Below are 12517 nucleotides of genomic sequence, written 5' to 3' on the forward strand. Positions count from 1 at the left end.
GAATTGAAAATATCAGCAAAAGCTCATGATTTTTCAAATGTGCTATATTTCCTGTCTACTGAAAGGGCGTAAAAGCAATGGCATCCCAAGATTTTGGATCCCAGATACCAGGTGAGAGGAGTACATTAGTATTCTATTTTTCTGAATGTTTGAACATTTTTATAATAAATAGTTGGAAAAAAGAACAGCTGGCCATCCTGGTTCCAGTAATGGCAGAGTGGCTCATATAGACTAACCCACCTGCAAGTAACAATGATAAACCCTGGAAAAAAAGAAAATGACGGGCTGAAGGCACTGAAGAGTGACCAAAATCAGGTGGGAGATTCAATCCTTGAAGGGAGGCAACAGGGCTAGGTGAGACCCATGTTCATAAACAGCTTTTCCCCTGAAAACAGCCCCAGTCCTGGGGGTGCAGAACACAACTGAAGCAGAAGCCACCCCGTTTGTGGCTTGAGAAACCAGAGAATGGCGTCTGGGGCTGCCAGAGCAGCTGTACATGAAGGGGAGAAATGCTGAGCCACAGAGGGGAGAGCCCTGAAGTCTGCACACGAAACCCCTCAAATCCTCGGCAGAGCCTGAACAGCACGGTGAGACTCCAGGGAGTCCTGGGAGAAGCCACAGTCGGAAGGCTGATGGAAATACAGTTTCAGCTTCTGCCCACAAGAACTGCAGGACTCTGGACACAGAGTGACTGCCCAAACCTCTGCACTAAGAGGCCACCCAAACTCACAGCATAAGGCCATGTCCCCTCCACAATGCCGGCCTGAGAAAGAATTACTTTTGTCCCAGCCAACACCTGACACAGGCCCTTGACCTCTCCTTGTCACAGAACTTACTGAAAAGGGCCTCAGTTGTGGAGCCTACCTATCCCTTTGGGATGTGTATGTTATCTCCTACCACTCAGGAGTATTCCTTCTCGAGGACCTGATAACCAATTCCTTTGGGATGTAATCATCTGGAAGGACAGGGCCCCGGCCTCCCAGTCTCTGCGGGAATTCAGAAGCCTGGCCCCAGAGGCGGTGGACACAGCTGCCCCACCACAGTTACACTGATCCACCCTCTGTCATTTTCCACTGAAGCCCCTCTCCTCGTCCTCCTCACTCTCCCTTTAAAACGTCCGGTCATCTCTACACAAATTGGAACGCAACTCAGCTCCCTCCCGTACATCAGCAGTCACTGAATACAATCTGTTCTCACTGCTTTAACCAATGTCCAGCTTTGATTCTCTCTGACACCCATCACAGGAAAAGGGAGTTTGGAGCAGGAGTTAAGGAGGCTCAGTAAACACCTCAGGCTCCCTGAGAACCCCTGCAGTGCCAGGCCTGAGGAGTAAAGACCATGTTGCAGGACAAAGAGAATGTGCTCTGCCAACAAGGGCAAAATCAAGAGGTCTGCAAAGAACTATAAACCAAGCCTCCCAAAGTGCTGACAGAGCACACAGTAGTTCCCTGTCACCACAACCGTCAGTATAGCATGAACAATACTAGACAGGCAAAGAAATGAGAATGCAGTGCACAGCCAAGGTAAAAAATGCCCAACAGAAAGTGAACCCAAGACTGCCCAGATGTTGAAGTGAACAGGTAAGGACTTAAAAGCAGCTATTATAAATACCATGTTCAAAAACTTAAGGATAAGATGGCTATAGTGAGTTTGTTTTTTAAAAAGGAGAATTTCACGTAAGAAATGGAAACTATTTTAAAAAAATAAACTTTGGAAAAGGGTAATTCTAGAACCAAAAAGTGAAACAAACAAAATAAAAAATTTATTAGTGGTGTGCTTACCACTCCTACTCAACATTGTGCTGGAGGTCCTAGTCAGTACAAGAAAAGATTGTCAGGAAAATCGGAAAAGAAGAAAGAAAAGTGTCTCTATTCACAGTAAGAATATCTATGTAGAAAATTCTAAGGAGTCTACAAAAAATATACTAGAACTAATAAGTGATTGTACCAAGATTCCAGGGTACAAGGTCATATAATAAATTCCACTGCATGTCTATATTCCAGCAATAAAAATTGGAAATTTAAATTTTAAAAACAGTATCGTTTGCAATAGCACCAAAAAGCAGGAATTACTTAGGAATAAATCTAACAAAAAAATGAACAATTTGCATGCTAAAAGGTACAAAACACTGGTGAAATAAATCAAAAAAAGGCCTGTAATGCAAATATACTATGTTCATGGAATGTTAAGATTTTGATTTTCCCCAAAATGGTCTATAAAAAGGACTCAATTCCAGCAGTTGTGAAATCAACAAACTATTCATGAAATTCTTATTGGAAAGGTAAAGGAACTAGAATAGCCCCTATAATTCTGAAAAAGAACAACATAGTTGGAAGACACACTATCTGATTTCAAGACTTAATATAAAGCTGCAGTAATCAGAACTGTGTGGTACTGGAGAAAGAACAGATACATAAATCAACACAACAGAAACAGAGTCACGCATGTGTAGTCAAGTGATTTTCAATAAAGGCACAAAGGCAATTCAATGGAAGGAGGATAGTTTTTTCAACAAATGATGCTGGAACAATTAGATATATGCAAAAAAATGAACCTCGATCCATTCCTTGTACCATATACAAAAATTAACTCACATGGATCATTTATCTAAATGTAAAATACAAGACTATAAAAAATGTTTGAGGAATACATGGGGGGAATCTTTGTGACTGTGGTTAGGCAAAGATTTCTTAGATAAAACACCAAAAGTATAATTCGTATAAGCAAAAATTGATAAACTGGACTTAATCCAAATTTTAAACTTCAGCTCTTTGAAAGACATTGTTTAGAGAAGGAAGAGATAAGCCACCAACTGGGAGAAAATATTTACAAATCACATATTCAACAAAGAACTTTATCCAATATATATATAAAAAACTCTACAAAGTCAATAATAAGAAAACAAACCACCAAGTTAGAAGAATGGGCAGATGTGAACAGATACTTGACAAAAAAAGATGGAAGGATGAGCAAACAAGCACCTGGAAACATGATTAACACATTTGTCATTAGGGAAATTAAAATTAAAACCACAGTGAGATACCAGTAAATACCTACTAGAATGGCTAAAATGTATAAAACTGACAATATCAAGTGCTGGTGAGGATGTAGAGCACTGCTCATGGAAATGTAAAGTGGTACAGTTACTTTGAAAAAGTTTCTCATAAAATTAAACATACTGACAAACATCAGTAACAAACAACATCAGTAACAAACAAACATCAGTAAATCCTACTGATTTACCCATAAAATAAAAACTTGTATTCACACAAAAACCTGTAGGCAAAGTTTCTAGCAGCTGTATTTATAATCTCCCTCAACTGGAAACAACTCAAATGGCCTTCAACTGGTGACTGTATAAACAAATTGTCACGTGTTGATACAATGGAATACTACTCACTCCTAACAAGTGCCACAACACAGATGAGCCTCCAATGCATTACAGTAAGTCAAAGCAGCCAGACTCAAAGGCTACATACTACTGTATGATTCCATATGCACAATCCCACTTTTATGACATTTTGGAAAAAGGCAAAACTAATAGGGACAGAAGACAAATCAGTAGTGGTTGCCAAGGGCCAGAGGTGGGGGAAAGAAATGACTACAAAGGACCACAAGGAAATTCTGGGGGGTGATGGAACTGCTCTGTATTTTGACCGTGGTGGTGATTACATGACTACGCATTTTTCAAAATATCACAGAACTCTACATTAAAAACAATAAAACAGTTCATGGTTAAAAACGATATGAAACAAATATGGCAAAATGTTGAAATCTGGCAAAGCTAGGTGATAGACGTCCAGGTGTTTATAATATTTTCTATACATTTTTGTATGTCTAGAGTATTTCTTTCCTAATAAAAAGTTAGATTTTTAAATTATTTTTCATCAAAAGTAATGATTTTTTTTAAAAGCTTCTTGTCTTCTGACGTGGCATCACCTATGCAGTATTTTACTAAAAATGTTTAACCTGAACACAATCATGAGGAAACAGACAAATCCAACCTGAAGGGTATTTTGCAAAGCAACTGCCCTTACTCTTCATAAATTTCAATGACATCAAAGATACAAAAAAGGCCAGAGAACTGACCCAAATTCAAGGGGAATAAAAGGCCATGACAATTAAAAGCAATGTATAATTTTTTATTGGATCCTGGATCAGAGAAAACAAGTTACAGAATACATTATTGGCACAGTTGGAGAAATCTGAGTATGGATTTTATATTAATGTATCAATGTTACATTTCTCAAGCGTGATAATTATATTCTGGTTATGTAAGCAAAAGTCTTTATTCTTAGGAAACACGCATAAGTATTTAGAGTTTACAACTAATTCTCAAATGGCTCGGCAAAAGAAGTCAACAATTTTATATACATATATTATTAAGAAATATGCAAATATGACAAGATGTTAACAATTGTTGACTCTAGGTATAGAGTATATGGTTATTCTCAATATTCTTTTTGTAACTTGTTTTTGAGTTTGAAAATCTTCAAAATATTAAGATGGGGAAAGATGTTTAAAAATATTTTGAAGGCATCATAGATAATTTGAAGTTTCTAGATTGTTTCAATTTTTTTTTTTTAATCTGCTACTGAAACCTAAAAAATGTAGGCCAGGTTCAGTTTTACCCTCCAGAAGAACAAGTGGCTCAAGCTGCCGAGGTTGGCGCCTGCTGCTTCCCGCCGATGCCATAAGGCAATGCTGCCCACACTGCAGTCATCAGCCTTACACATTTTTTTCCCTGCATGTCTACGTTATTTCCATTAGAAAAATAGTATCTATATAATATTTTGGTCCACTTTCTTCTCCTTACCTCTACCATTCAAACTTGAATACTTTATTTCTACTCAAGTAAAAGTAGAATCAGCTACCTGGCATGAGAATTAAATATCTCACATCATTAAATTAATAGGATTTAATTGAATTAAAGTATGTTCTTTATTATTTCTCAGGACTAGTGACTCATGTTTCCTACATGTTATTTCCCTTTACTTTCATTTATCTGGGTAACTATGTAATGAGTGTCTCTTTTCCTACATTCAGTAACATGAGTGGGTGTAAGTATAATTTATAACATCAGTAACTGGACTCATCGTTAATTATCAATTCATGTTCAATTCCCCTTAGTATATGGTATTTGCATAATAACTTCAGATATTTTAGTCAAGTTCACTTTCCGACATCAATTATAAAAATTAAGACGTTAATTTTAAAACGTTATGAAATTTCCAGACTAACTAGCACGTGGCCCACTTTTGCTCATACTGTCGTGAGAGGTCCCTGGGCAGCTACTGCTTCAATCTCAATCCAGTCTCCTCAGAACAAAGCAGCATCCGGGTAAGCACTCCAGCAGGAAAACCACTCCTGACATTCTGTTTGTGGATTTCACTGAGGGTACTGAAGTCATACACTCAGCCAGCAGAACAGCTGCTTCTACCACATTATTGAGGTCACAGCCTGCAGCTTTCAGAATCTCACCCCTATTTCCAAGGCTTGTTTAGCTTCTTCTGTCACCCCTCCTGGCACAAGCTGTCCCTCTGAAGGGTCCATACCTAGCTGTCTTGAAATGTAAGTGATCCTTTCCACTAACAAAGCTTGACTGCAGGACCAATGGCCTTGGGGCTTTCCCTGTGCTGATCACCTTTCTGATCAAGGATGACACGACATCCTTTTCTCCTGCAGTGCTTCTGGGTCTCACTGCATTCTGCCTTCCTCATTTCTGACACAACTGCATGTTCCCTGGGATGCTTCCTTTACATATATTTTTAATCAACACCTTTTTTCCCCTTAGCCTCATCCTAACAGGTCTGTAATGCTAGTTATGATGTTTTTATTTCTAAAATATATTACAAATACATAACTGTTAAAAATTTTAAATTTATTTTTAATTGTGATAAAGTACACATAAAATTTACCATCTTAACCATATTCAGTAGCATTAACTACATTCATATTGTTGTGCTACCTTGATCACCATCCATCTCCAGAACCTTTTTCATCTTGCAGAACTGAAACTCTATATCCATTAAACAATAACTCCCCATGCCCCACCCCAGCCCCTGGCAACCACCATTCTGTTTTCTGTCTTCATGAATTTGACTTCTCTAGGAATCTAACATAAGTGGAATCATGCAGTACTTGTCCTTTTGTAATTGGTTTATTTCACTTAACATGATGTCTTCAAGATTCATCCATGTTGTAGCATATATCAGAATTTCCCTCCTTTTTAAGGCTGAATAATATTCCATTGTATGTAAATACTACATTTTGCTTATCCATTCATCTGTTGGTAAAAACTTGGGGGAAAAAATTTATCCATGTAAAAGCTAAGTTAATCTGGAAAACTACAGCTGGTAATGGTACCACACTTGAGGAAATACTCCTATATTGGATAGAAAATTTGCTCTGAGTGTGAGCAGGGTAAGAACCGGCAGTGGGGCCAGACCAGAGCTGAGGGGGTAGAGAAAAGGGTTTTTGGGTCCAACTGAGAAAAGAGGGGTTCCCAAGTTAGAGGCAGTGAGAGTCCAGCAACTCCTTCCAAAGTTCATGGATTTGCACATGGCATCATCCGTACCCCCTGGAAGAGCCCTGTCTTTCTAAAGGAGAAATCAGACTATTTAGGGAAGGTGGTGGAGAGGAGCTTGCCAGTTACATCTCGAAACCCTAAAAGTCTCAGAGCGAATCCTCTGTAAGAATCAGCTGCTTCAAACGCTTGTGAATCTCTGTTGGTATAAACTACATAAAACAGGAACAGGAAAGTTGATTTTTTTTTTTAAATGCCATCATGCCTCTCCTCTGCCCACCGAAGTATGATCTTTTCCAAAAAGTTCTTTATATTTCCTTTTCCCAATACCCACCCCTTTGCTCTGGTTTGTAAACTCCTTCCTGCAAGTACACACCGTGAACACACTACGTGCTTTCCCGGTCTCTGGCATCTTTAAGGAGCACGCACCTCACTCAAAGGAGAGGCTGCAGTTCAGGTCGCTCTGCAGGCCCCCTCCGGGGCGAACTCCCGCTGTCCACCCCCCCCCCCCCGACTCCAACGACGGCGAGTCCCGAGGAGCCCGCGTGGGGAGGGGCTGGCCGCCAGAGTCCTGGGGCGCGAGCGGGAAGGGGTCCCCACGAGTGCAGCCGGGACGGGCGTGTGTTCGGAGGAGAGACACAGGTCACCCACGCCCCTGTCCAATGCAGGTGGGGACCGGCCGGAGAGGACCGGCGTCGGGGGAGAGTAATAGGCCAACGGACCGAGGGCGCGACGGGGGCCTCACCCAGCGCCGAACCGGGACCGGGAGAAGGGGTCAGAGTCCGTCCCTCCCTCTGAGGTTCTAGATACACGACACCTAGTTCAATCCGAATTTCGGAGAAACAACGAATGATTTTTTACTCCAAGTATGTCCCAAATGCTGCATGGGGCAGCCTTGAACGAAAATTCCCCGTTGTTTATCTGAAATTAAGCGTCCGGGATCTCATCCGGCACCCCTTCCCGCGGGTCCCCAGCCGGGGCGGACCCTGCACGGGGAGCGGGTGAACGGCCGGGCTCAGGGCTTCACGCTCGCTCACCTTCAGCACCAGGACGTGGAGCATCTTCCCCGAGCCTCGCAGGCCACCGGGCAGACTCGCCCGGGAAACACGCGCAGCGTAGCGGCCGCGCCCGGCTCCTGGTCTCCCCGTCGCTACTCCCTCGAGATGAACTTTTGGGGGCAAAAACAGAGTCTCCTGCAGTGCCGGCCTCCGCGGAGTCACGCTTCCTCTCCAGGTCAGCGCCGCGGAGCCCGCGCGCCCAGCCCAGGCCCCGCAGACCTGGCCCAGCACCGCAGCTAACCGCAGGCTACGCGCCGTCCTCCAACCTGAACACCGGCGAGGGCTCACTGGGGTTCCCGCCCCGCCCCCCAACGCCCGCCCCCTGCCAGCGCACGCCTTGAGGATTCCAGAAACCGCGTGGCGCGCCAACCGCCAGCACAACTGGCCGCAGCTGTGCTCACAGCGCTTGGGGGCCGACGGGGGGGCGGAGCTGCGCGGGGCGTCACGTGGCTCGCTCCCTGGGTCCTCGAGAGCACTCACCTGAAGCCTTCAGTTTTAAATTTAAGTTTGAGTTCCAGAGGTCAAGTAAACATGTGCTTAAAGCTCCAAGCAGCAAAAATGTGCTGCTAGTCTGGAGGAAAGCACAACGCAAAGTACATGAAGTTCACGTGTTACTGAATGGGGCCAACCAGGCCGCGCCCCCCCCCAATCACCCGGCCCCGTTCACCTGAAAGCTCAAGACCTTGTCAAAAAAAAAAAAAAAGGGAAATCACCAGGTCGGATTTAAACACGAGGTCTCAGAGGCAGTTCCCAAGCCCCAAAGAAGATGCAGAGTACAGCCCTCTCCCACTTTTTTTTTTCTTAAAGTTGTGTTTTTCTTTATTTTTTACTTTTGGCCGCACTTCAGGGCATGCGGGATCTTAGCTCCTCCACCAGGAATGGAACACTTGCCCCCTGCAGTGGTAGCACACAATCTTAACCCCTGGACCTCCAGGGAAGTTCCAGCCCTCTCCCAGTTCTTTGTGTGGGGTTAACACTTTTTTCCTTCGACTAGGTGCCATGCTACAATATGGTGTTTCCCAAACTTTTCACAGCATGCCTCACAGAAAATGAAAATAATTATATATCACACTGAGATGAAGAGTCAAGATTGTTGAAATGGGAACTCACTGCATGGCGCTCCAGCCACCCAGGCCTCTTGAGGCTTAAGGGGGTCAATATCTGTACCTGTCTCCCCACTCCCCCAATTAGTGGGAAGTACTTTTATTTATTTATTTATTTGTTTATTTATTTATGGCTGTGTTGGGTCTTCGTTTCTGTGCGAGGGCTTTCTCTAGTTGTGGCAAGCAGGGGCCACTCTTCATCGCGGTGTGTGGGCCTCTCGCTATCGCGGCCTCTCTTGTTGCGGAGCACAGGCTCCAGACGCGCAGGCTCAGTAGTTGTGGCTCACGGGCCCAGTTGCTCTGCGGCATGTGGGATCTTCCCGGACCAGGGCTCAAACCTGTGTACCCTGCATTGGCAGGCGGATTCTTAACCACTGCACCACGAGGGAAGCCCTAAAAGAACTTTTAAAGTTGTATTTATTTTGCATCAGTTGAGATGGAATGAACTTTTGCAGTTATGTCATTCAACCCAAAAGCAGAAGCCTGATGCCTGCCCAGGGTCTTTCCAAGACGCCTCAGTTATCTTTTATGGACTTGTTCTGTGCATCAGAGAAGGCATTTGTCGTGGTTCCCACTAATATTATACATCTGTCAGATTATCCTTGTTTCTAATGTATTTTTTCCATAGCTTAATATTGTGTTACTCGCTGCAAGATTCTCGTATCTTCATTTTTAACTGTATATATCAAACTAAAATTAACTTTTATTTATTGGTTCCTATGATGAATTCTATCTCATCTGATTAGTAGTCTCTAAGCTCTTCTTGCTTGTGTTCCCCTCTTTTTATTTTTAGCCCTCATGCAGTATTGTTTTTAAACAACTTATAATTAGATTTAATTTTTTCCAGTTTTGAGATATAATTGACATATATTGTATAAGTTTAAAGTGTACAACATAATGGTTTGATATATGTATATATTGTGAAATGATTACCACAGTATGTTTAGTTAACATCCATCACCACCATCCATCCATCCGTTACAAAATTTTTTCCCGTGATGAGAACTGTTACCATCTACTCTTTTAGCAACTTTCAAATACATAATACAGTATTGTTAACTATTCTCATCATGTACATTACATTCCTAGACCTTATTTATCTAATAACTGGAAGATTGTACTTCTGACCACCTCCACAATTCCCCCACCCCTACCCCTACCTCTGGCAACCACAAATCTGATTTCTGTTTCTAGGAGGTTGTTTTTTGGACTCCAAATATAAGTAAGATAATACAGTATTTGTCTTTCACTGTCTGCCTTATTTTACTTAGTATAAGGTCCTCAAGGTCCATCCATGTTGTCTCAAATGCCAGGATTTCCTTCTTTTTATAACTGAATAGTATTCCATCACATACATATATATAGATAAATAGGTAGATAGATAGATACGTATATCTTTATCCGTTCATCTGTTGATGGACACTGAGGTTGTTTTCATGTAAATGGTGCTTCACAGAACATTGGGGTGCTGATATCTCTTCAGAATTTCTCTCAGATATATACCCAGAAATGGTATCATATGATAGTTCTATTTTTAACTTTTTGAGGAACCTCCTTACTGTTTTCCATAGTGGCTGTACCAATTTACATTCCCACCAACAATGCACAGGTGTTCCCTTTTCTCCACATCTTCACCAACACTTATCTCTTGTCTTTTTGATGATAACAGTTCCAACAGGTGTGAGCTACTGGTATCTCATTGTGGTTTTGATTTGCATTTTCCTAATAACTAGTGATGTTGAGCACCTTATCATGTACCTATTGGCCATCTGAATACCTTCTTTGGAAAAGTACCTATTCAGGCCCTTTGTCCATTTTCTAATTGGATTGCATTTTTGATATTAGCTAGTATGAGTTCCTTATATATTTTGGATATTAACCCCCTTATCAGATGTGTGGTTTGCAAATAGTTTCTCCCATTCATTTGGCTGCCCTTTCACTTTGTTGATCATTTTGCTATGCAGCTTTTTAGTTTGACGTAGTCCCACTTGTTTATTTTTAATTTTGTTGCTTGTGCTTCAGGTGTCATATTCAAAAAATTATTGACAAGGCCCATGTCAACAAACTTTCTCCTCTATTTTTGTGGTTTCAGTTCTTACATTTAAGTCTAATCCATTTTGAGTGATTTTTGTGAGTGGTATAGGATAGGGGTCTAGTTTCATTCTCTGGGCTCTCAATTCTTTTTTTTTTTTTTTTTTTTGTGGTACGCGGGCCTCTCACAGCTGTGGCCTCTCCTTTGCGGAGCACAGGCTCCGGACGCGCAGGCTCAGCGGCCATGGCTCACGGGTCCAGCCGCTCCGCGGCATGTGGGATCTTCCCGGACCGGGGCACGAGCCCGTGTCCCCTGCATCGGCAGGCGGACTCTCAACCACTGCGCCACCAGGGAAGCCCCTGGGCTCTCAATTCTATTCTGTTGGTCTATGTGTCTGTTCTCATGCCAGTACTACGCTGTTCTGATAGCTTGGTAATATCGTTTGAAGTCAGGAAGTCAGGAAGTGTGATGCCTCCAGCTTTGTTCTTCTTTCTTAGGATTGCTTTGACTATTCAGGGTCTTTTGTAGTTCTATATAAATTTTAGAATTTTTTTTCTATTTCTGTTTTAAAAAAAAGGCCATTTGAATCTTGATAGCGATTGATTGAAGCTATAGATGCCTTTGGGTAGTACGGACATTTTAACAATATTAATTCTTCCAGTCCATGAATGTGGGATATATTTCCAATTGTTTGTGTCTTCACTTTTCTTCATCAATGGTTTACAGTTTTCAGGATAGAGGTATTTCACCTCCTTAGTTAAATTTAGTCCTAAGTATTTCATTGTTTTTGATGCTATTGTAAATGGGATTGTTTTCTTTGTTTCTTTTTCAGATAATTTATTGTTAGTGTATAGAAATGCTAATGATCTTTGTATGTTGATTTTGTACTCTGCAACTTTACTGAATTAGTTGATTAGATCTAACAGTTTTTCAGTGGAGTTTTTAGGATTTTCAATATATAAAATCATGTGTTCTGCATATAGAGACAATTTTACTCCTTCCTTTCCAATTCTAATGCCTTTTACTTCTTTTTCTTGCCTGATTTCTTCTAGTACTATGTTGAATAGGAAGGGTGAGAATGGACACCCTTGTCTTATTCCTGATACTAGAGGAAAAGCTTCCAGCCCTTCACCACTGAGCACGATGTTGGCCGTGGGCTTGTCATCTATGGCTTTTATTATGTTGAGTTCCTTCTATAACTAATTCGTTGAGTTTGTTTTTTTTTTTATCATGAATGGATATTGCATTTTGTCAAATACTTTTTCCACATCTATTGAGTTGCTCATATGATTTTTATCTTTCATTTTATTAATGTGATGCAGAACACTTACTGATTTGCATGTTGAACCATCCTTGCATTCCAGGGATGAATCCCACTTGATCAGGGTGTATGATCCTTTTAATGTGCTGCTGAATTCAGTTTGCTAGCATTTTCTTTAGAATTTTTGCAACTGTATTCATCAGGGATATTGGCGTGTAGTTTTTTTTCTTGTAGTGTCCTTTGGTACCAAGCTAATTCTGGCCTTGTGAATTTGGGAGTGTTCCCTCCTCTTCAAATTTTGGAAGAGTTTGAGGATTGGCATTAATTCTTCTTTAAATGTTTGGTAAAATTCACCAGTGAAGCCATCTGGTCCTGGGTTTTTCTTTTTGGGGAGGTTTGTTTTTTTTGTTTGTTTTGTTTTTAAATTACTGATTCAATCTCCTTACTCATTATTGGCCTGTTCAGATCTTCTATTTCTTACTGATGCAGTTTTGGTAGGTTCTATGTTTCCAGGAATTTACCCATGTCTTCTAGGTT

At 41.5% G+C, this 12517-nt stretch overlaps 1 protein-coding gene and 1 pseudogene across 1 annotated transcript in view; both read right to left on the reverse strand.

Annotated features, from left to right (window-relative positions):
- TDRD12 (tudor domain containing 12) overlaps positions 1-7991 on the reverse strand; it is an 87755-nt gene extending 79764 nt beyond the window's left edge. Inside the window, exon 1 of the mRNA XM_067717878.1 lies at positions 7564-7991. Within this exon, the coding sequence (XP_067573979.1) occupies positions 7564-7587 (24 nt within the window). The 5' untranslated portion in view covers positions 7588-7991. The remainder of the gene's footprint in view (positions 1-7563) is intronic.
- LOC137215407 (2-iminobutanoate/2-iminopropanoate deaminase pseudogene) lies at positions 5263-6047 on the reverse strand (annotated as a pseudogene).
- Positions 7992-12517: the final 4526 nt, after the last annotated feature.

This window comes from Pseudorca crassidens, chromosome 20 (genome assembly GCF_039906515.1).
Source record: "Pseudorca crassidens isolate mPseCra1 chromosome 20, mPseCra1.hap1, whole genome shotgun sequence".
Classification (NCBI taxonomy): domain Eukaryota; kingdom Metazoa; phylum Chordata; class Mammalia; order Artiodactyla; family Delphinidae; genus Pseudorca; species Pseudorca crassidens.